Source organism: Thalassophryne amazonica, chromosome 5 (assembly GCF_902500255.1).
Source record: "Thalassophryne amazonica chromosome 5, fThaAma1.1, whole genome shotgun sequence".
In the NCBI taxonomy this organism is placed as follows: domain Eukaryota; kingdom Metazoa; phylum Chordata; class Actinopteri; order Batrachoidiformes; family Batrachoididae; genus Thalassophryne; species Thalassophryne amazonica.
The window spans coordinates 27,542,120-27,567,541 of NC_047107.1; the positions used below are offsets into that span (position 1 = coordinate 27,542,120).

Below are 25,422 nucleotides of genomic sequence, written 5' to 3' on the forward strand. Positions count from 1 at the left end.
AATCCATGGCACGTGACATACAAGCCACCAATCAAATGACAAGGATCCACTTAGCCGTTGCATAATTCTTTGTAGCGTACAATTTTGGATCTGTATGAAATGTGCTACCATGACCACCGTGCATGCTCACGCTACCGGAAGCTGTGTTTAGCTGAACATATCGGAATTTGTTTTGCTGACAGACAACAACTTGAAGGAGCTAATTGACGGTGCTAATTCTTCTAACACAAACAAACAAATCCACTATGCTGTAAGCCATCTGAAGGTATGAAGAGCTGTTAGGATGAAAAGCTGGTGGTTTTTTGCTGGACTCAGGAAGTAGTTTTTTTTTTTTTTAAGTACATGAAGTCAGTGCACGGTTTCACAGACTACATTGTCAGAATTATTTTTGAACTATCTAACTGTTTTTCTAAGTTGACTGAGAACAATTTTGGACTCCTGTTTAAGTTCGTTTTGGACTTTTGAGATTAAAGCGCAAGTGATGAACACGAAAATGTAAGTCCATTTTCTGTTTATAAATTAATAAAATATCAAATGACAAGGATCTATTTTTGCCACTATATAAAACAAATAATTTTTTTTTATTCTTTCAATGGAATGGATATTTAATTTGGTAAAAGGTGGAATGTTCCATTCAACGAGGTGTCAGATGTGTAATAAACTTTACAGACTTCTTCCAGACTTTTTTTTTTTTTTTTTTTTACACATTTCCCTTCCATAATTTTCAATTTGAAAAGTTGAATTCCCAAGTCACATTATCACCAGGTTGGGGGCATTCACTTCAAAGTGTGAAATTCTCAACTAGTCCTCGTCATTCAGATTTTGACACCCCTATTGTCCAAAAAGAAAATATAAGGGCGCTTAATGACTAACTTGCAAGTTAATAAATAACTAAATTTGATACTGAAACCAATTTACAGACTTATGCCTTCCTTCTTGCAAGACGAATGGAAAAATGGATGGAAAAATAACCCCCAAAATTATCCTTTAGATCTCTAAAAAAGAAAAAAACAAAACTACAAACAATTACCAAAAAAAGGACATTGCAGGTTATTTCGCACGTCCCAGTTAGCAACACATCACCGAAGTATTCATGATTGTAAGTCTATTCGCATACATGCTGTAATAACTAGTGATCACTGATGTATTTTATTGCTAATGATTCCTCTCTCTCCGTGAGTCAGCAGGTGCATTTCTGGAAAAACATCTCACTCTGCATTTCTCGGTGTGTGATGTACATTTTAGGGAAAGCACAAACATTCTGATGGCTGACCGAGTGAATGGAATGTTGCTTCATCCAATAACGAAGCTTCTGAGCTTTCATTCAAAAGTGATGGCTTGGATTTACGGAGAATGTACAGACAGGAGGCGACACACTTCACCCAAAACTCTGAACTGTTTCAGATTCTGTCAGATTCTGGATCTTAACGTGTGGTGACACTACCGTTTGTGTCACAGGATGCTATTTTACTCCAGCTGTGAACACACATGTGGAATGTTTCCACAACGCTGTTTTTAAAGGCTGTTTGAACATACAGATGTATTTCTTACATTGGAGAAAAAGCTAGAATATGTTATTTTCAGGAGATAATGGACTTTATTTCATGCCAGAATCGTGAGAGAACTTTGGGAGGAACTCTGCGACACCCACTGGTGATCGTGCATGATCTGTGCATGGGGACTTTACATATTTAATCTTGAAAATCATTCTACAAGTGGGTGAGTGCCCTGTTCAGGTTTTTTCCCTTGCAATACCTGAGGCCATCAAATATGGCCATTGGGTATTGCAGTGGCTTTGCGTCCATCAGTCTGTCTATGCTCAGCATATGTCCAGTCCTACAACCCCTGGCAAAAATTATGGAATCACCGGCCTCGGAGGATGTTCATTCAGTTGTATAATTTTGTAGAAAAAAAGCAGATCACAGACATGACGCAAAGCTAAAGCCATTTCAAATGGCAACTTTCTGGCTTTAAGAAACACTAAGAAATCAGGAAAAAAAAATTGTGGCAGTCAGTAACGGTTACTTTTTTCGACCAAGCAGAGGGAAAAAAAATATGGAATCACTCAATTCTGAGGAAAAAATTATGGAATCATGAAAAACAAAAGAACGTTCCAACACATCACTAGTATTTTGTTGCACCACCTCTGACTTTTATAACAGCTTGCAGTCTCTGAGGCATGGACTTAATGAGTGACAAACAGTACTCTTCATCAATCTGGCTCCAACTTTCTCTGATTGCTGTTGCCAGATCAGCTTTGCAGGTTGGAGCCTTGTCATGGACCATTTTCCACCAAAGATTTTCAATTGGATTAAGATCCGGACTATTTGCAGGCCATGACATTGACCCTATGTGTCTTTTTGCAAGGAATGTTTTCACAGTTTTTGCTCTATGGCAAGATGCATTATCATCTTGAAAAATGATTTCATCATCCCCAAACATCCTTTCAATTGATGGGATAAGAAAAGTGTCCAAAATATCAACGTAAACTTGTGCATTTATTGATGATGTAATGACAGCCATCTCCCCAGTGCCTTTACCTGACATGCAGCCCCATATCATCAATGACTGTGGAAATTTACATGTTCTCTTCAGGCAGTCATCTTTATAAATCTCATTGGAACGGCACCAAACAAAAGTTCCAGCATCATCACCTTGTCCAATGCAGATTTGAGATTCATCACTGAATATGACTTTCATCCAGTCATCCACAGTCCACGATTGCTTTTCCTTAGCCCATTGTAACCTTGTTTTTTTCTGTTTAGGTGTTAATGATGGCTTTTGTTTAGCTTTTCTGTATGTAAATCCCATTTCCTTTAGGCAGTTTCTTACAGTTCGGTCACAGATGTTGACTCCAGTTTCCTCCCATTCGTTCATTTGTTTTGTTGTGCATTTTCGATTTTTGAGACATATTGCTTTAAGTTTTCTGTCTTGACACTTTGATGTCTTCCTTGGTCTACCAGTATGTTTGCCTTTAACAACCTTCCCATGTTATTTGTATTTGGTCCAGAGTTTAGACACAGCTGACTGTGAACAACCAACATCTTTTGCAACATTGCATGATGATTTACCCTCTTTTAAGAGTTTGATAATCCTCTCCCTTGTTTCAATTGACATCTCTCGTGTTGGAGCCATGATTCATGTCAGTCCACTTGGTGCAACAGCTCTCCAAGGTGTGATCACACCTTTTTAGATGCAGACTAACAAGCAGATCTGATTTGACGCAGGTGTTAGTTTTGGGGATGAAAATTTACAGGGTGATTCCATAATTTATTTCTCAGAATTGAGTGAGTCCATATTTTTTTCCCTCTGCTTGGTCTAAAAAGTAACTGTTACTGACTGCCACAATTATTTTTCCTGATTTCTTATAATGTTTCTTAAAGCCAGAAAGTTGCCATTTGAAATGACTTTAGTTTTGTGTCATGTCTGTGATCTGCTTTTTTTTCTACAAAATTAAACAACTGAATGAACATCCTCCGAGGCCGGTGATTCCATAATTTTTGCCAGGGGTTGTATTACTGCCAGAGTCTTCAGATTTACAGAGAACATTCTTGGCACACAGATCTTAGAGAAGTTCAAAGATGGCTAACTTTGACTTATTTTAAGAGGTCAAAAAGTCACATTCTGTTTCAGTATGTTCAGTTTTGTTTTTGAGTGAAGGGCGTGACAGCCAGTCAGAATCGAGCCAATCAATGGCTGGTCTTTCCAAAATCACTGTTTTGTGTGTTTATATACATGTTTCTCATATATTATGTAAAAGGTAGTGAGAAATAAACACTTCTAAAAATGAAAAGGCTGTTTTTTGGAACCTAATAACACCTCTGAACTTATTTACAAGACATTTTGCGGATGTTAGCATGGTGAAATCACAGGCTGGTAGCTAGCTGCAAAACTTTTTCTTTGTGTGTAAATATATCCTATGTCATATTATGTAAAAGCTAGCAAGAAATTAACCCTTATAAAACTGAAAATGCTGTTTTTATAACCTGATAACACCTCTGGAGTCATTTACAAGACATTTTGCAGGCGGTAGCATGCATGTTAACTTCCGCTAACTCAAAGCTAAACTCCTGTGGAATTAAATATGTCATTAATACCTGCAAATGCACAGAGCGTGATCTACAAATATTTCTTGATTTGCACAACTTCCACTCTTGTCAAAATGTCATGTTCACACCCACGCAAGGCCTCCTGCAGATGCCATTAAAATGTAAATATTGCTTTTTGATTGATTGAGTGGGTTTACTGAACATGTACAATTTGTACATAAGGCAATAGGATCTTAATAAGTTAAACTGGAAATTATAAAGAACACAATGCTCATATGGCCAAGGGTATTTTAGCATTATTTTTTATTTTACTTCAACAGAGTCTGTCTTGATGTCTGCGAGTCTGTTCTGTAACTGAGCAGCATGCACTGTCACACACCGCACTCATGCACTGTGTACATGAAACTCGCCAATGTTTCTCAGACTGTCTGACACAGATGCATTTCTGAGATTTTCACAGTTATATTGATGACAACACTTATAAGTGTGCACAAAGCTGAACCTCCAGCACAGACTGTTTCTGACAGGCTATGTTCATGACAAACGTGCATACACACTAAATTTTCTCACAGAGGAGAGTGGCTGCTGTTTTTACCATGACTGCATCAAAAATAACAGTTATCACTTAAAAACAAGTTGTCATAACATGACATCACACTTGTGTAAACTGTAATTCATCTGCGGCTCCATTCTTAATGTTAGCAGACACATTCTTTTCAAGCACATGCTGGGATGGTTTCCTCAAAGCTACGGAAACGCTGTTGGAAACACTCTGAAATGTTCTGATTTTAGTGCGACAGGCCCTTTAAATCATAGAAGAATGGAAATAATGCACGCCGCTACTTGGTACCAAAATCTCAAAGAATGAAAGTATGTCTCAGTACCTCAAGAATTTCCATTTCCATTCTGCAGTTTTCTTCTTAAAAGCCTCCCTGTTCACTGTCACAGTGGCTGCAGCATAGTTGTTAAGCTCAGATCTGGTCGATCCCGTGGGAGAAGGCATCGATCGAGTCAGATATGCACCAGCCCTGGCCTCCCAGACTTCCCCCTAGGTGCTACAGCCCTGATGTCATGAAATTTTTTTTAAAAAACTTTTGTTTCTTGATTCTTTCATTTGTCCATCTGCAGTCAATGAGCCAGTACGCGTACAATATCGTAACACAAAGTCCAGTAGCTCTCCCATTGAGATCACAAACACAGTGATATGCCATCGACACCCACTGTAGCTTTCTTTCCAATTCTTTGTGGTGGCTTTCGCTGACAGTCGCTGGTTCACTGTGGTTTTCTACTGCAGGGAACACCTCTTACAGTGACAATTTATTATTATTATTATTATTTTTTTTTTTTTAGTGGTGGGACCGTCCTATTACAGACGTGGTGACAGATATGGAAATAAGGCATGTGAAAGTAATGGTAAACAACCACTAAAAATAATTTCAGAATAAAAGGTTCTGGTGATGTTAGATCTTAGTGCTGCGTTTGATACCATGGATCATCATATTCTACTTGATAGTGTGGAGAATCATTTTGGGATTACTGGGAATGCCTTTGCATGGTTGACATATCTGACCAGTTCTCACTATGTTTTGTACAATAATGCTTCCTCTAACCTAAGTCACATGAAATTTGGGGTTCCACAGGGGTCCATCTTAGGCCCCCTGCTTTTCTCCCTTTATATAGCTTCCCTTTATGCACATATTGTGGGGTTTTGTTGTTACCTTTCATTGCTATGCTGATGATACTCAGTTATACATGACGATAACTGCTGGTAATCTCATCCACATAAAATCCTTACAAGATTGCCTTGCATCATTGAAAAGCTAGATGTCTATAAATTTCCTGCTTTTGAACTCTGATAAGACCGAAATGATGGTTCTTTGTCCAGTGAGACATCTGCATTGATTTGACCAGCTGACGCTTAGCCTAGGCTTGTGTGTCATACATCACACTGACAAAGTGAGGAACCTTGGAGTAATTTTTGATCCTACGTTGTCCTTTGACTTCTACATAAGAGATATTACGAGGACTGTTTTCTTCCACCTGTGAAAAATAGGGAAGATTTGTCCCATCCTGTCAGTGGCTGATGCTGAGACCCTGACTCATTTGTATGTCTCTTCTAGATTGGACTACTGCAATGTTCCATTTTCTGGTCTACAACAGTCCAGCATTAGGGGCCTCCAATTGGTTCAAAATGCTGCTGCCAGACTTTTTACAGGAAGCAGAAGGTTTGACCACATTACACCCATTTTGGTGTCTCTTTACTGGCTTCCTGTCCCAGTGAGATCAGATTTTAAGGTTCTGCTACTAACCTATAAAATTGTTCATGGACAGCGCCTCCCTACCTAGCTGACCTAATTAAACCCTACATACTGGCCCTGCTCTGCGTTCTCAGGGTGCAGGATTACTTTGTGTCCCTAAGGTGAATAAAAAGATTGTGGGTCACAGAGCTTTCTCTTATCGTGCCCCTGTTCTGTGGAATGAGCTCCCTGCATCAATAAAACAGTCAGATTCTGTAGAGACTTTCAAGTCCCAACTTAAGATGCATTTATTTTCCCTTTCGTATGGCTAGCATACTGGCATAGTATTTTACTATGCTTTTTACCCATTTAAATTCATTTTATTAGGAAACGGAGCGGGCCTCGGCCTCAACATTATCTAAAGTCTGGGTGTTTTAGTGAATTTGAAAAGTGATTTCCTCCAGAACTATCTGCCAAGCTAGAAAACTGCTGCATCCTAGTAAGAGCAGAATACTACTGCAATGAATTTGAATAAGGAAAGTTGGGGGGTTTTTTTCTCACCAAAATGGATGCTGTACTCACTGCAGTTTGTCTGGAATAGTCCCAGATTGCATTTCAGAGCTTCTAGAATTCAAATATTTTCTTGCGGGGGGGGGGATTTTATTTTACAGCTTTTTCTGTTTTTTCACCACTTTCATCCCTGAATATGTCAATCATGAGTCACTTTTGTGCGGATTAAAGTCACTAACTGGGACTCCTGTCTTGTTGCGAGAAAGAAACGAGAATTGTTCTCCGTTCTGTTCACACAGCTCCAAACGCTGCATGGCTCTGTCGAGTCAAGTTAGAATGATAGAGTCCAGTCAGAATTAATAAATTCAAAGCGAAACACTGTTTAAATCAATTGACACCTATTTCCAAATGTTGTAATACAAACAAACTGCAATCGATCAAAACATTTTTTTTTTCCTCCCAAAATGAGATGTCCTGCGCTGATGTGCAGCAGCCAGCTCAGCTCAGCGGTATGGAGAGACATTCATGCCAAAATGTCTGAAAGGAAATGCTTTTGACAGAAACTACAGATGTTATTTATTTTTATTTTTGTCCAGCAATCAAGGATCCAGTGACCAGTTTCATATTTATTTAATATAAGACTCAATAAAATGTTGTTGATATAGAAAACCTGTAAAACCTACTTCTCGTACACAGAAAATTCACAAGAGCTATCGATCAGGGAATCGCTAAGTAATCGGATCGATAAGCAGAATCGATAATGGCATTTATCGATAAAATGTGATCAATACCCATCCCTAGTCGCCTGTGTGCTTGCTCTGGGGGTTGGTAATGTTAGACCATACTTGTGTGAAGCACCTTGAGGCAACTTTGTTGTGATTTGGTGCTATATAAATGAAAATAAATTGATAGCACAATTGAAAGCACATCAGCCAGGTGTTGCTAAGCAGAAACCGTTATACCGTTAAAAAGCCAAAAAGAAACAAGGATGCTGATGTCTCAGTGCAGTATTGTTTAATTTGGCAGGTTTTATGAAATGTTGGTGTTTGTCAGATTGTATTCTATGTGGAATGTTGGCATTGTGAAGGAAAATTTTAGACTCTGCTATTGGTAGAAATCAATGCAGGTGCTTCCTTAAGCCAGCCTGGAGGTTTGGCCACGAGTTACCTTGCTTTGTGATCTCACACACACACACACACACACACACACACACACACACACACACACACACACACACACACACACACACACACACACACACACACACACACACACACACAGCGATTACATGCTAAAGCATAAATGAATATGATCATACTGCAGCAAAAGCTTCTTTCTCTTGTCTTTCTGTGACCGATTTCTTGTGTGAAGCTCAGCCCTGTCCTTGGTCTAAGAGCTATTCTTGTCACACTGATGCATTATTTTTGGGAGGTAAAGGGGGAATTGATCCATCAGGTCTGGTGTTTTTCAGAGATGCTGCATTTGATCCCATAATGTATTTTGAACTGTCTAATTGTGATCAGATTACCCAACATGCATGTTAATCACAGCTTTGAACAGCACCTTTGAATCACACTTAGTGGGACGATGGAGGCAATAATCAGTGTTGTGCATGCGCTCCAGTATTGTTTTAAAACTTCACGTTGAAGTATGGATCACAGTCTTTGACATCAGGAGTTTGCCAAATGGGACTATCACATTTGCAATTGATTGGAATGTTTTTTTTTTTTTTGTGTGTGTGTGTGTGTGTCATGGAAGTGTGATCCTCTGGCAAGAATGTCAGGCATGTTGGCCAGTGACAAGCTTTAATCAGACAAACATCATCACTGTGATGGACGATGTGCCAAGAATATTGGGTTAGGCCTCTCCTCCATGCGAGCTCTGTAGTCATTTAGAAACAGGAGGCTCAGGTGTTTTGCTCTGTGATGCCTCCCCTCTTTTCATTCCTCTAATTGAATTTCACCTTGCTTTCTCAAGTAGCTCGTTGCTTTCCTTAAGAAATGGCCTTGAATAATTTTGGATGCAATTTCATTTAGGAGAAAGCTTGGGCAGACAGTGTCCCAGGAACCACTGTTGGTTGATTTTTCAAATAAACAAGCAGACATTAAGGATGCATTGCTGTACTTTCAGGGAAGAATTTCTCTGTCTTAGATAATTTTTAATTTTCTTAATGTTTGCATCACAGATACAGACTCCTTTCTTTTCTTTTTTTTTAAATGTGGTACTTCTCAGCCCTGTCAGTTATATAGTATTTGGTCAGTCTCATATTTTTCCATTTATCAGTGTAACAGCTTTTTGTGATTTTGCTAATATGAATCATTTGTGTCACACTAGATGGTTTTCCATTGCCCTCCAAATTGTGCACTTTGAAGTAGTGCATTGATAATGCACTTATATATAAACTCATGGGGTGGGAATTTGAAAAACCCATATTTTACAAAACTGCAATGGAAAATTTTTCCACTATTATAGGTCACATGACATACAGAAAGTCAAAAAGTAAACAGATGGAGCACTTGTTAAAACTTACTGATGGTATGGCATCATTGGATTTGAAAAACACATCAAAATAACTATTTATTCGGACTTACCCGTCAGTCACTATGACAATTGAAAATATAGTCCTTGCAGGAACCTCAATAGAATGACGGTTATCGCAAGAGGACAAAACCCAACAGTCCCATTCCATCACTGAAAGGAAACACTCTTTTTACTATAGTGTTTAGGAAACCCAGCTACAGTTGGTTTTGGTTAAATGTATTAACCTTATATGTTTGGCTGTTTTCTGTTGTAGTCTCTGCAGAGGTCCAGGCGGAGCTCTTTACCCTCTATCTTGGGGACCGTCTTGATCTGAGTTGCTCTTCACAAGACTCCATCCATTCTGTCAACTGGACCAAAAATCATATGGCAGTAATAGATGGAGAACACACACACATCCGCAACGGCCAACTTGAGATTGAAACAGTGGAGCTGACAGACTCTGGTCTATACGCATGCACCACCTTCAGCAACCACAGTCTTTTCTTTAACGTCACAGGTAAGTTCAAAAACATGAGATTGATATTGCTCAATCTTTGGGGTTTATCTTGTTACCCTGGGGAAGGTGATGGTCTAGTGGTTAAGGTGTTGGGCTTGAGACCAGAAGATCCTCGGTTCAAATCCCAGCCTGAATGGAACATCACTAAGGGCCCTTGGGCAAGGTCCTTAATCCCCTATTGCTCCCAGTGTGTAGTGAGCGCCTTGTATGGTAGCAGCCTGACATCGGGGTGAATGAGAGGCATAATTGTAAAGCGCTTTGAGCATCTGATGCAGATGGAAAAGCGCTATATAAATGCAGTCCATTTACCATTTATCCTGTGCATCGGCGAAGTCACGAGCAGTGCATTGTTTTCATTGGTGTTTGAGTCTTTGGACAAAATAAAAATGGCTGGATGAATTTCCTTCAACTGTGGTGAGAATATTGCTTTGATACTATGGATGGGACCGATCCTGGATCGGTATCAGGTTCCAGTACAGACGTAATTCACGTATGGGGAAAATATCGATCTAGCCCACGACATTGTCAATACCAGAGAAGAGCCACTGTGAATCCTCTCAACTGCTGTTGTTTGCTCTCAGCTTGTTTATTGCCGAGTGGGAGGAGGAGAGGGAGAGCTTTTCTGAACCTGGGCTGTTTGAGAGAGCTCTCATACGCAGTGTTCTAGCTGGAGTTAGCGGCAAAGTTCTGCCCGGCTCTCTGCTCAAATTGTCTGTTCATCGAGCACGGGTTTTCTGAAAAATTAACTGAGTTGTTGAGAGAGAAAGCGAGCGAGAGTGAGAGCCAGACAGACGGAGAGAAAGGGAGAGACAGGCAAAGAGAGAGAGAGAGCTGTCTTTGCTCTTTAAGTCTATAAAAATAAGGCAATAGAAGTACTTAATACAACAATAAAAGTACTTTCACCAAAACATCAAATCTAGGCTTTCATCTTAGATTCACCTTCTGGCAAATTGTAGCTCAACTTTCAGGGCTTCTTTTAAGAAAATCCTCATATAAAATCAACAGTAAGGATAATAATAATATTAAAGCAAACAGAGCTGTGTTCTCGGATCGGAAAAGTATCGGCAGATATCCAAATTCGGGTATCGGGATCAGATCAGAAGTGAAAAATTGTGGATTGGTGCATCCCTATTTGATAGATATCTAGAGGTGATTTAGATTTTGGAGTACTTAACTCACAGGTCAAGCAACAATCAAGAACAAAGCATGTATTGGCAAAATATTTGTGATTAGTTGGTGTGAATGGCTTCATAATTTAGTTCTTTGATTCAGTCATATGTAGTCAAAAGCATCATTACAGACATTTACATTTGTAGAGTGTACAGGGTATGTGTCAGTCCTCTAACTCTAACTGAACCATCCCTTAGTTATGCTGCTATAGACGTAGACTGCTGGGGGGTTCCCATGATGCACTGTTTCTTTCTCTTTTTGCTCTGTATGCACCACTCTGCATTTAATCATTAGTGATCGATCTCTGCTCCCCTCCACAGCATGTCTTTTTCCTGGTTCTCTCCCTCAGCCCCAACCAGTCCCAGCAGAAGACTGCCCCTCCCTGAGCCTGGTTCTGCTGGAGGTTTCTTCCTGTTAAAAGGGAGTTTTTCCTTCCCACTGTAGCCAAGTGCTTGCTCACAGGGGGTCGTTTTGACCGTTGGGGTTTTACATAATTATTGTATGGCCTTGCCTTACAATATAAAGCGCCTTGGGGCAACTGTTTGTTGTGATTTGGCGCTATATAAAAAAATTGATTGATTGAAATTGATTGATTGTTAGAAAGGCTGCGCCAGCTCAAATTGTCATGTTTAGCATGTGGTGGCCAAGTGGTTAATGCACTTGGTTTCAGTTCAGAAGGCTCCGGGTTCAAATCCCACCCCTGCCACATTTCTCCATGTAATGTGGAGTTGCGTCAGGAAGGGCATCCGGCGTAAAACCTGTGCCAATTCAACATGCAGATCCACCTTGGATTTGCTGTGGCAACCCCGAGTGCAAACAAGGGAGCAGCCGAAGGGACTTACTTAGCATATACAGCGGTTGGCAACCCACAGCTCCAGAACCTTCCCGGAGTGGCATCCCGGGCGCCATCAGACGCTACAAATTCGTGGGGGTCGTATGGCGACGGACACGCCACCATCGCCCGGTGTGTTGCTCTGCTTTTGCTGCGAAAATTTGCCCCGGTGCGTCATCAAATAGGAGGAGCTTCCATTCCTCTCGCCGGCTCCGGTTGTCAGTCAAGTTAACATGACGGACCTTGATCACATGGAGCGAGTTGTTGTGGAAAGCTGACAAACGTCATGAGACGTTCCCAATTCAGGGAGTATCACTATTTACTGCAGGAGCTGCGTCTGGATGACGGCTGCTTTCAGCGGTCCTTCCACCTCTGTGGGACCCAGTTTGAGGACCTCCTGTCCCATTCACGCGCGCACATGTACACAATAAAAAAAAAAAAAAAACTGCTGCCTGCTGTGGGACTGCTCCTCGCTCTTCCCCCCCAAAACTCTGTCATAATTGTCTTTAGAAACCAGTCACCATTTGTTTTATTATACATCTGTGTAGTTAATTAATAAAATATTCTCCACAGACGATTCGCTCGCCTGTGCACATAAAAAAAAAAAAGAAAAAAGAAACTCCACTCCCCCTGCTGTGGGGCTGCTGCTCGCTCCAAAAACTGTCATAATTGTGTCCTGCTCACAGGCTGGCTACCAGATACAGGACATGTATCCAGACATCTCCACGTCACTACATATTCAGCCCCTGATTGTTCGTCTCGTCGCGCCGCGATGAACAAAGTTCAGATTTTTCAGCTTGGGGTGGAGGGCAATGCGACGTGATGCGACACAATATCGCGCCACAAACGCCCCAGTTGCTCAAAATCACTTCACTCTCGTCGCTTCATTCGCGTCCATCGTGTCGCGCTGCATGACTTGGCGCCAAAACGCGTCATTCCATAGGGATTACATGGCAACCTGTCGCTGCTGTCGCTCGCGTTGCACCCGGTGTGAACGCAGCATAAGACATGTTTTAAGACATGCAGGTTAGGTGAAATGGAAACTTTAATTTATTCATAGGTGTGCATGTGAGTTTGAATAAGTTTGTCTGTTTGCATGCTGTCTCTGAGCAAATACAATAATGTTGGGTGGTATACCAGTTTGAAATTTATATCTTGTTCCATCCATCTTCTGTACCTGTTTACTCCAAATAAGTGTCACTGGGGCTGGAGCCTATCCCAGCAGTCATAGGGCATGAGGCAGGGTACACCCTGGACAGGATGCCAGTCTATCACAGGGCCACATATAGACAGATGGACACATTCACAGCTGCACACATACCTACGGTCATTTTTTACTCAAGGCCAAAATATGCCGATTGGGTATTGCGAAGACTTCGCATCCGTCCGTCTGTTTGTGCTCATCATTAGTCCAGTCCTATTACAGCAAGGTTCTTCAAATTCACAGAGAGCATTCTTGGAACAGAGACCTTAGACAAGTTAAAAGATGGCTAACCTTGACCTATTCTAAGGGGTCAAAAGGTCACATCCTTCCTACAAACTTTCATTGAGTACATACGAGGTCTATTAGATAAGAAACCGACACTTTTTTTTTTAACTATATGGATTTGAATGACGTGTGATTACACCAATCATGCTTGAACCCTCGTGCGCATGCATGAGTTTTTTCACGTGTGTCAGTGACGTCATTTCCCTGTGGGCAGGCCTTGAGTGAGATGTGGTCCAGCCCTCTCGGCTGAATTCCTTTGTTTCACACGCTGCTCGAGACGGCGCGCGTTGCTTTATCAAAAATTTTTCTGGACCTGTGAGGAATATCCGAGTGGACACTATTCGAGAAATTCAGCTGGTTTTCGGTGAAAAGTTTAACGGCTGATGAGAGATTATGGGGTGTTTCTGTCGCTGTAAGGACTTCCCACAGAGCGGGACGTCATGCAGCGCTTCCAGGCGCCGTCGTCGGCCTGTTTCGACCTGAAAACATCCTAATTTAAGGCTTAATTCACCCAGGACGTCGTGAGAGAACAGAGAAGATTCAGAAGAGGCTGGCATGAGGACTTTATGCGGACATTCCACTTTTAAGGACATTTTTTAATGAAAGACGTGCGCGCAAATTCGCCGAGTCGTTTCCGTGATGACTCGGCGAATCTGTGTGCGCCGCGACAGGAAAAACACCTCTGTGTTGAAAACCATTTGTAAAATTCAGGTGGCTTTTGATGGCTTTCAACAATTGAGTAACTGAGAAATTGTTTAACAGCTTGGGCATGTTCCAACTTGCCCGTTAAGGTTTCCAACGGAGGTGTTTTTCCTGTCGCGACCCCCCGTGGTCGGGTCCGGCCCGACATGCGACTCTGCCCGCACGTTCTTTCATTACAAAATCTCCGTTAACAATGGAATGTCCGAATAAACTCCTCATGCCGACTTCTTCTGAAAGTTCTCTGTTCTCTGACGACTTACTGGGTCAACAGAGCCTGAAATGTGGAAGTTTTCAACTTGAAACGGTGAGACACTGCCGCCTTGAAGCGCAGATCGCCGTCAGGCACCGTGGGCCGTCCTTATGGCGACACTACCAGACCAAAATCTCTCATCAGCCGTTAAAATTTTTACCGAAAACCAGCTGAATTTATCGAATGGTGTCCACTCAGTTGTGCCTTACAGTTTTGAAAAAATTTTGATCAAACAAAGCAGCAGTCTCTGAGCCATTGCTAAACAATGAAAAAACGAGAGGGTGGGCGACTCCTCACTCAAAGACTGCCCACAGGCGAATGACGTAACCGACAGGCGTGAAAAAACTCTCGCATGCCCACGAGGGTTCAAGCATGTCTGATGTAATCACACGTGATTCAAATCCATATGGTTTTTGAAAAAATAATAAGGTCGGATACTTTTCTAATAGACCTTGTATGGCCGGGCGGTATTTTAGCATTGCATTGTATTTAAAGTTTCCATTTCACCTAACCTGCATGTCTTTGAATGTGGGAGGAAGCCGAGCACCCGGAGAGAACCTATGCAAACATGGAGAGAACATGCAACCCTCACATAGAAAGGCCCCAGGTAGGAAGCGATCTTGTGACCTTCTTGCTGTGAGGCATCAGTGCTAACCGCTAAGCCACCGTGCTTAGTTCGAAATGAGTAAATAAGCTTCATATCAGGAAAGTCTGTTTAAAACTTTAAAGCATTAATTTTTACTGCACGTCTGCTTCGCTTCTGATTGGGGTAAAGAAGGGAATTGTGGGTACTCAGTTGATCCAGAGGGCTTTTCTGACATACTGTATTGACAGTGGACCTAAATTCACACAAAAACATAAAATCAGAATACAAAAAAGGTTTTTGTTTCTCTGTTTAACAATTTGTATAACTAAGATTGCAAATACAAATTGTAAATCTCAAAAACGTATGTACAAATGTAGCAAACAGTTATGTACAACTATTTACATTAAAATGCAGGAAATGCTTCAGGTGCCACACAAATTATTTGTGCCACTCACAAAACAATTTCTGTCCAACACAAGACAGAAGGGACACAGGCCTGACCAGGTGGACAACAGGAGGAGTGTCACTCTTCTTATTGTCCACTTGGATGCAGTGTTGACTTTGGTGCCTTTTTGGCCAGGATTTTTTATTGTTTTAGGCCGGGGGTGATTTCATTGATAATCAGGTTTCATAGCAGGTGATTTCATTGATGATCAGGTGCTTATGTTCAGAGGAGAAGCTCATCAACAACCCATCTGCTGAGGTGATTGGTTGCAAGGAAAACCTGCAATGTCTCGACCCATCATAGCACGATTGCCCACCCCTGATTTAGGCCTTGCATTTTTGTCACCAATGCTAAAGGGGAAGTCATGCCCCCCCGCGCAGCTGCCATGGCGACAGAGGAGACAACACAGTGAAAATCCCATTTTGCGTTTTTGCAAAAGCGTGCACCAAAAATGATCACAATATTCAGGAAAAAGCCTGGCATAAATTATCAATCATGATTCAAGTTATACCATGCCTATTAACAAAATTTTAAAAACTAGGATATAGTTTAAAGCCCACACTTTCAACACACATTCAAACGGACACTCAGACTGTGGCTTATTGGTACATCCACTTAATTTGGTCATGTAAATTTGACACATCTTCGTGTCAGATGACTCCAGAGAGTTACAACATATTAATGGATTTTTGGCTGAACCACCCACTACTGATGCGCAGTAATCATAAATGTTGCAAATGATTTGCGCTGGTCAATAATTACAAATGTGCCATTATGAATTGGCAGTCATGTACATGTCTGCTTCTGGTTGTCCAGAAAGCCTATCTCTTATCAGAGTGAAAATACTGTGTGAACATGTGTATAAGTGAAATTGTGTCTAGATGTCTAACCATTTATTGCCTCTGTTCCATCAGTTGACATCTTGGCTTCATCTGAGGATGATGACGATGATGAGTCTTCATCAGAAGAAGCAAAGCTCTTGGGCAGTCAAAAGCTGCTACGTGAGTTTCCTGATCTTTGTCACGAGTGCAAGTGCAACAATTATTCATTGTTCTTTTGCACACAGCTTCAGGGTTGTAAGTAATTATTGTGATTGGTCAGTGATGTGGGCCGTTGTGATTCGATTAGTGTGCATGTGTGTGGGCCATGTTTGGGTGAATCACTTCACCGAATCACATGGCTTTCACTGCCTCAATAGCAGCTTTGATACAAGGAGTGGCATGCGGTGACCAACAGTGGTTAACCTTAGATGTCACCCAATTTGTCTATGCAGCAATTAAAGGGCTCAGGCTTTGTCATCTGGTTACGAGTGCATGCTGTGTCCATGACCAGCTATGTGCTGCCAAGTGATGCAGACACGCATGCTGACCTTGACTGTGCTGTGACTCAGAGCTGGATTTAAATTTACTCATCATGAGTAAGAAAATGTTGAAGCTTCAGTTAAAATGTAATTTGAGTTTACAGTCTGTCGAACCCAGGGACAAAAGTTTTTTTTTGTTTGTTTGTTTGTTTGTTTTTTAAGTATGCGCATTTAATAGTATTTACTAAATGGAGCTTGAGTTTTAGGTTGCATGAAATATTTCAGGTTTTATTTTAATACAATAGAATGTCTGTTTTGTGTCTATTAATTGCAATGTGTACTTTTCTGCTGTGCAGATTAACTACTCTGGCTTTTTTTTTTTTTTTTTTTTTTTTTTTTTAGCAATGGCTCCACAGTGGGCTCATCCAGAAAAAATGGAGAAAAAGCTTCATGCTGTCCCAGCCAGTAAGACTGTCAAGTTTCGATGTCAAGCCAGTGGCAACCCAACTCCAACTTTGAAATGGTATAAGAATGGCAAGGAGTTCAAGAGAGACCATCGTATCGGTGGATTTAAGGTTAAAAGAAACAATCTGGAAATTTGTTTTTAGATCCTCCCATCTTGGTAACACCCCCACCCTCTTTGGCATTTCTTATGTACTCACTCGTAACTCATTAACTATGACTGTAGATATGATGATGATCTCATCTTCACATTAGATCACCACCCCTTTCGCCTTGAAGGCTTTCTGCAAGTGAAAAAGCACAGACGGGTTTCATATTTGTCTTGTGGAAACAATGCAAAATGAAATCCTATTCCACAGAAAGGAAGGTTGTGCCGTAGTTACAATACCTCCAGGTGGGCAATCCAAGCCATGTATTTGGATGAAGGAACAGGCTATGGCTGTCCTCATTTTCTGTGTTGGAGTATCATTGTTTAAGAAACTGTATCCATGCAGCAGTAAAGGTATCATAATGCTGACTATACCTTTGACAGGTGATGAGGTGCAATGACACTTTTTATCGTGTCTTCCAGTTTCGAGTCAGGCTGTAATCCCACGTGACACAAACTGCCTTTTTTTATTACAATCAACAAGGGTTTGTTCACTCTGTTGTAGCCATGTTTACTCAGTGGATGTATTTTAGAGGAAGGTGTAAACCAGCATATTTAACCTGCCTGCATGTTGGGGCTTTGATGTCATTGATCATTTGTGAAGTTTATACCTTCATCAAGTTGGTTGTTTTTGTCTTTATTTGTTTCAAAGGATTATCTTTTATGAAACTGGTGGAAGTATTGGCTGCAATTAGATCTTGATAATTGTGCATATCAACAGTTGCTTTTTTTTTTTTTTTTTACTTTAGCATTGTGAGTTAAGGTATTTTTGACCTTGTTTAATTGCAGTTTGGATGATAATCCAGATGTTTGGATAGACATTTGTATTTCTAGAGATTCTGGATTAGATTATTTTGGACTATTTTTAGAGTTTCACTATAGTATTTTCTTAAAGCGTGTTTGTTCAATAAAAAGGGAAAGGTGAGCACCTTCAACAGTCCTTATTTTGTTGTTTATTCTTTTCTTTTTTTTTTTTGTTTGTATGTTTGTTTGTTTTTTACTCCAAAGTATTCGTAGACGATTGGTCCTGGACAAATTTTTGTGTCCAAATAAAATTAATCAGAATAGATTCGGAAAGTACAGTGAATCCAGAAAATATTCAGTGCTTCACTTTTTCCACATTTTATGTTACAGCCTTATTCCAAAACAAAGAAAATTTATTTTTACCCCTCAACCTTCAGCTCACATCACCCCATAATGACAACATGAAAGTATTTTTCTGAAATTTTTGCAAATTTGTTAAAAAAAAAAAATAAAAATAAGAAATCACATGTACATAAGTATTCACACTCTTTGCTCAATACTTTGTTTGTGCACCTTTGGCAGCAATTACTGCCAAAGGTTAGTCTTCTTGATTATTATGCCACAAGCTTGGTGCACCTATCTTTGAGCAGTTTTTGCCATTCCTCTTTGCAGCACATCTCAAGATCCATCAGGTTGGTTGGGGAGCGGCAGTGCACAGCCATTTTCAGACCTCTCCAGAGATGTTCAATTGGATTCAGGTCTGGGTTCTGGCTGGGCCACTCAAGGACATTCACAGAGTTGTCCTGAAGTCACTTCTTTGATATCTTGGCTGTGTGCTTAGGGTCATTATCCTGCTGAAAGATGAACCGGTGCCCTAGTCTGAGGTCAAGAGAGCTCTGGAGCAGGTTTTTTTAATCCAAGATGTCTCTGTACATTGCTGGATTCGTCTTTCCCTCAATCCTGACTAGTCTCCCACTTCCTGAATGCTGAAAAACATCCCCACAGCATGATGCTGCCACCACCATGCTTCACTGTAGGGATGGTATTGGCTAGGTAATGAGTGGTGTCTGGTTTCCTCCTGGCAGTCATGCCAAAGAGTTCCATCTTTGTCTCATCAGAATAGAGAATTTTGTTTCTCATGGTCGGAGAGTCCTTCAGGTGCCTTTTGGCAAACTCCAGGTGGGCTGCCATTTGCCTTTTACTAAGCAGTGGCTTCCATCTGGCCACTCTACCATACAGGCTTGATTGGTGGATTGCTGCAGAGATGGTTGTCCTGGATGGTTATTCTCTGTCCACAGAGGAATACTGGAGCTCTGACAGAGTGACCATCGGGTTCTTGATCACCTCCCTGACTAAGGCCCTTCTCACGCGATTGTTCAGTTTAGACGGTCGGCCAGTTCTAGGAAGAGTCCTGGTGGATCCAAACTTCTTCCATTTATGGATGATGGAGGCTACTTTGCTCATTGGGACCTTCAAAGCAGGAGAAATGTTTCTGTACCATTCCCTAGATTTGTGTCTTGAGACAGTTCTGTCTCAGAGGTCTACAGACAATTCCTTTGACTTCATGCTTGGTTTGTGCTCTGATATGCACCGTCAACTGTGGGACCTTATATGTACAGGTGCTGGTCATATAATTAGAATATCATGAAAAAGTTGATTTATTTCAGTAATTCCATTCAAAAAGTGAAACTTGATATTATATTCATTCATTGCACACAGACTGATATATTTTAAATGTTTATTTCTTTTAATTTGATAACTGACAACTAATGAAAATCCCAAATTCAGTATCTCAGAAAATTATATTACTTAAGACCAATACAAAAAAGGATTTTTAGAAATGTTAGCCAACTGAAAAGTATGAACATGAAAAGTATGAGCATGTACAGCACTCAATACGTAGTTGGGGCTCCTTTTGCCTTAATTACTGCAGCAATGCGGCGTGGCATGGAGTCGATCAGTCTGTGGCACTGCTCAGGTGGTATGAGAGCCCAGGTTGCTCTGATTGTGGCCTTCAGCTCTTCTGCATTGTTGGTCTGGTGTGTCGCATCTTCCTCTTCACAATACCCCATAGATTTTCTATGGGGTTAAGGTCTGGCGAGTTTGTGGCCAATTAAGATCAGGAATACCATGGTCCTTAAACCAGGTACTGGTACCATTGACACTGTGCAGTTGCCAAGTTCTTTTGGAAAATGAAATCTGCATCTCCATAAAATTGGTCAACAGCAGAAAGCGTGAAGTGCTCTACAACTTCCTGGTCGATGGCTACATTGACCTTGGATCTCAGAAAACCCAGTGGACAACGCCAGCAGATGACAGGGCACTCAAACCATCACTGACTGTGGAAACTTTACACTGGACCTCAAGCAATGTGGATTCTTGCCTCTCCTTTCTTCCTCCAGACTCTGGGACCTTGATTTTTAAAGGAAATACAAAATTTACTTTCATCAGAGAACATACGAGGTCTGTTAGAAAAGTATCAGACCTTTTTATTTTTTGCAAAAACCATATGGATTTGAATCACGTGTGATTGCATCACCCAAGCTTGAACCTTCATGCGCATGCGTGAGTTTTTTCACGCCTGTCGGTTGCGTCATTCACCTGTGAGCAAGCTTTGTGTGAGCAGTGGTCCACCCCTCTCGTCGGATTTTTATTGCGAATAAATGTCTGAACGATTTGGAGCTTTGCTGCATCAATTTTTTCCAGAAACTGTGAGAGACCTCCAGGTGGACACCATTCGGAAAATTCAGATGGCTTTCAGGGACCATTTTATGGGGTTACACAGATTAAGGAGTGCTCCAGCCGGTTTAAAGACCGCCCACAGCGTCTGAGAGCGCGCCGCGCTCCGAGCGCCGATTGACAGGCTGACACCCCGCTAAAACAACCAGATCATTTCCAACGTGAAGGCTTTGTTGATCCGGGACGTCGTCTGACTTCCACAAAAAAGGCATAAGGCGTGGACATCAGCACTTTTTCGGCACATTCTACTGTTACAGGAGTTTTTTTCATGGAAAAAGAAGCGGATGGATGCGCCACCATGCCGCTCATGGCGCGGCACAAAACCACCTCCGTGTTGGTCTCACAGGACGGCTTTGAGATGGATTTCAGACGGCTGTCTATGGCTTTTTAGTCGTGTGACTATCCGAGAAATTGTGCATGAGCTGGACATGCCCCAACATGTCCTGTGAGGCTTCATCACGGCGTTGCTTTGCGTCATGCGGCTCTGCCGCGACGCGCAGAATTTCTCAGCATGTCTGTCTCAATGTGCTTAATCTGTGTAATCCCCATAAATTGGTCCGTGAAAGCCATCTGAATTTTCCGAATGGTGTCCACCTGGAGATCTCTCACAGTTTCTGGAAAAAATTGATGCAGCAAAGCTCCAAATCGTTCAGACATTTATTCGCGATAAAAATCCGACGAGAAGGATGGACCACTGCTCACACAAAGCCTGCTCACAGGTGAATGACGCAACTGACAGGCGTGAAAAAACTCACGGATGCGCTCGAAGGTTCAAGCTTGGCTGATGCAATCACACGTGATTCAAATCCATATGGTTTTTGCAAAAATAAAAAGGTCGGATACTTTTCTAACAGACCTCGTAACTTTGGACCACTCAGCAGCAGTCCAGGCCTTTTTGTCTTTGCCCAGGCAAGATGTCAAGTCAGCAGTCTTCCCCATGATTGTGTAGCTGACACAACTAGACACCAGTTAAAGGCCTTTGCAGGTGTTTTGAGTTAATTAGCTGATTAGAGTGTGTCACCAGGTGTCTTCAATATTGAACCATTTCACAATATTCTAATTTTCTGAGATACAGAATTTGGGGTTTTCATTAGTTGTCAGTTATAATCATCCAAATTCAAAGAAATAAACACTTGAAATATATCAGTCTGTGTGGAATGAATGTATACATACAAGTTTCACTTTTTGAATGGAATTACTGAAATTAATCAACTTTTTCATGATATTCTAATTATATAACCAGCACCTGTAGACAGGTGTATGCCAACTGAATTGGAGTGCCAGGTCGACTCCAATTAAGCTGTAGAAACATCTCAAGGATGATCCATGAAAACAGGATGCACTTGAGTTAAATTTTGAGCTTCATGGCAAAGGCTGTGAATACTTACTATATGTAAATGTGATTTCTTTTTCTTTTGTTTTAAATAAATTTGCAAAAATCTTAAATTTCACATCGTCATTATGGGGTATTATGTGCAGAACTTTGAGGGGAAAAATGAATTTCATCCATTTTGGAATAAGGCTGTGACATAAAATCAGGCAAAGAGAAGCACTGTGAATACTTTCTGGATGCACTGTTATAAGTGTTTGTTTACTGGGACATAGTGATTGCTATATTTTGAGTTGTTGGTTTGGCAACTCCATAGCTCAGACTATAACATTTGGCTTCTTAAATTCCAAAGTTTTATTGAACAAGCATTTAACCTATTGAGATAACTGTTCAGTAATGTAAGTGAATTGTTGCATTAGGCTGTATGTATGTAATGAGTGCCACTGGAGCATTCAGGTTTTGGCTTCAAATTCAAACAGCGGACGTTGTGATGGCCAGAAATCTCTTCTTGTACACAAAATATTAGCGCCCGACTGATATACTTTGAAAAGTACTCACTATCGGCCGAAATTTTGCCAATAGAACGCCGATAATTTCTCATAAACAGAACAGTTACTGAAATAATGTTTGTGTTGGCAATGTAAAATGTCCTTGCACCATTTGTCCAGTAGATGGAGCTCTGACTCCATTCAACTGAGAGCTGCCTACACCCCTGCTTAAAGTAGACCTGCATTGAAATAAATGCAATCAGATCTTTGGACCAAAAAATGACATATTTACACATAAGATCCTTCTGAATGTAGTAAAGTAAATCTGCAAGCCCAGATCTGTCATTTAACGGAGAAATCTTCATTTGAAAATGACAAATTTAAAGCTAACATTTAGCCCTCCGCAAATTGTCCCTCTCATCATGGACGCTGCCGAGACGTCAGAGACGAGACCCTCTCCCAGCATGCATTGCGCGTGCCAACTGTAATTTGTGGATTTACGTCAGTTTGCATCTGCACCTTTTCTTGTCTTATACGGAAGGATCTACTTTTTAAAACTTCATATTGTCTTGCAGTATGCTTGGTGAGTACACATTTCTTTTATTTGTGCTTGAAAATTATTTTTGTGGACTTTTTCATACGCCCGTTTGAGTGGTGTCGCATTGAAAATCTACTGTCTTTCACCTCCGGTGTACCGTCGCGGGCTACGGAGGCGAGACCCGCAAAGAATTCAAGTCATTAAAAATATATAAACCTCTCTCAGCGGCCACGGAGCTCTGCGGCTCCGATTACTGAGACGTGCGGCGCTGCGGATTTTGCAGCAAGAAGTCTGTCCTTGCGAGCAACAGGTGTCACCGCGCGCACTGCATTAAAACGGCGAGCGTAGTCTCTGGACTTGTGCCAAGTTGGCTGCAACTCCATTCAGTAGACAGAGAGGTGGTGCTGGCTGCACAGCAGACACGGGGGTGTGAGTGCCGCGGCGGAATTTAACGAGCGCATGCACTCGGTAAGCGTATCGGGGGCAGTGAGAGCGAGGCCTCAGGGAATAATGTCTCCCGCTGTCGATGCCGCCGCTGATCTGATCCCCGGATCTGAGCAAGCAGAGCTGTAGCTCACATTCATTGCAGCTTACTTTTGGATGTTGAAACCAGAATGTGTATAACAGTAACATTACTAAGAGATAAAATCAATTTCAATGTGGGATCGGACTGAAGGCGGGAGCGCGTCGTCTTGTCACCGACATCATGGAAATGATCCGGATGTACAAACTGTTTTCACAGAGGGCTAAATGTTAGCTGCAAATTTGTCATTTTTAAACGAATATTTTTCCGCTGAATTACAAATTTGGGCTTACAGATTTACTTTACTGCATTCACAAGGGTCGTATAAATACATATCAGCTATTTCTTTTCTGAAATCTGACCACATTTATTTCAATGCAGGTCTCCTTTAAATGTGTTCATCACCAGCCCACGTAGTTCGCCGTCACACTGCACTGATCGGCTGACAAAAGCATACAAATAAGTTTATAAGGACGTTGTTTGTAATAACTTTGCGATTACATTCACCCCACATTTCTCCCATTTCAGTTCAACTCAGTTTGATTAACTCAGCTGATGTAGTAATGTGTCAAATGTGCTTCATTGCGTCGGTCACACTTTTTATTAAGTCCATGTTGTGTAGACCTTATTTCTAGCATGAAAAACATTTGTTTACTGCTAAGAGGTTGAAACATTCAGATTCACTGGTCATCTGGAAGGGTTCTGCGAATTACTGCCATTCGCCATTAACCATCTGGGGCCAACGCCATCGTATACGACGGCTGGGACCAAGCTTTACTAAATTGTAAATAACTTTTTAATGATATAAGATAGAAACATACTTTTTTTTTTATTTTTGCTGAAACGTTAACTCCGGACTTTCGATCCACTATCGGCCATCTTGGTACTCCTCATAGAAGATGTGTGATGACGTGCGCAATGTGAGTGTCCAATCGGAATTGGTTCTCTGTCACGTGGTTTTCCAAAATCCAATCGTATGGCAGATTTACCTCACGTGATATGGCAAAGATCATTTTCAGGAGTGATATCTTACTAGTTGGCCTGTTTGAATAGCCCCCTAACTGCTCCAATTGCATTTTTGCATTTTTTTTTAAATTGAAAATTCTTCTCTGTTATAAAGTTGATCAATATGAGGACAAAGCTTCAGCTTTTAACTCATACCTTTTTTGTTAAGGGACCAAAAACAACATTTTATTCATTAAAAAAAAAAGTCTGATTTATTGATTATCGGCATTTTTTCATCCAAATATCGTTATCGGCATCGGCCTCAAAAAAATCCATATCGGTCGGACTCTACAAAATATTATGAATATTTTACACTGTGAGGCAGTGAAAATCTGATGGTTCTCAGTGGATAGCTGTACATACAGCTGTCACAGTTGTGGGATTTACTGTATGTTGATGTTTTGAAACAATCACTCAATTGTCGCACTGAGTACACTAGTACCTGCTTTGTCCTATGCTTTCTCAGCTCATCTCTTTCCAGCTGGGACGCATTTAGGGGTTTGCTCTGTGCTGCCCCACACCCCCAGCCCACACTACCTGAAAAGCTAGCCAAGCGGCACACTTTACCATCTGGCTGCTTTTTTCTTCAGTTAAGGTGCAAAGGTCTGCGTCAGCGGTTGGGGACGTCTGTCATCCCTCCCACACTCTGCTTTTATGACCAGGCTTCTCTATTGTTCATATCGTCTGCGTGGAGACATGCAAGACTGGTGAAATAATGTGGACCACATGTATGAAGTCAAGCACAACACATCTGGCAGCAGGCAGCTGGATTCCCTCTGGATATCACGTTTTAACTAAATGAGGGAAACCGTATGGCTCGGGTTCTGTATGCATGTTT

The 25,422-nt window shown here is 41.3% G+C and overlaps 1 protein-coding gene across 5 annotated transcripts in view; it reads left to right on the top strand.

The window, feature by feature from the left end:
- The window catches only part of LOC117510226 (fibroblast growth factor receptor 1-A-like), a 119,206-nt gene that overhangs the window by 67,532 nt on the left and 26,252 nt on the right, over positions 1 to 25,422 (top strand). For all 5 annotated transcript variants that reach the window (XM_034169856.1, XM_034169854.1, XM_034169852.1 and 2 more), the window contains exons 3-5: positions 9,591 to 9,833; positions 16,222 to 16,308; positions 17,010 to 17,182. In XM_034169856.1, the coding sequence (XP_034025747.1) occupies positions 9,591 to 9,833; positions 16,222 to 16,308; positions 17,010 to 17,182 (503 nt within the window). The remainder of the gene's footprint in view (positions 1 to 9,590; positions 9,834 to 16,221; positions 16,309 to 17,009; positions 17,183 to 25,422) is intronic.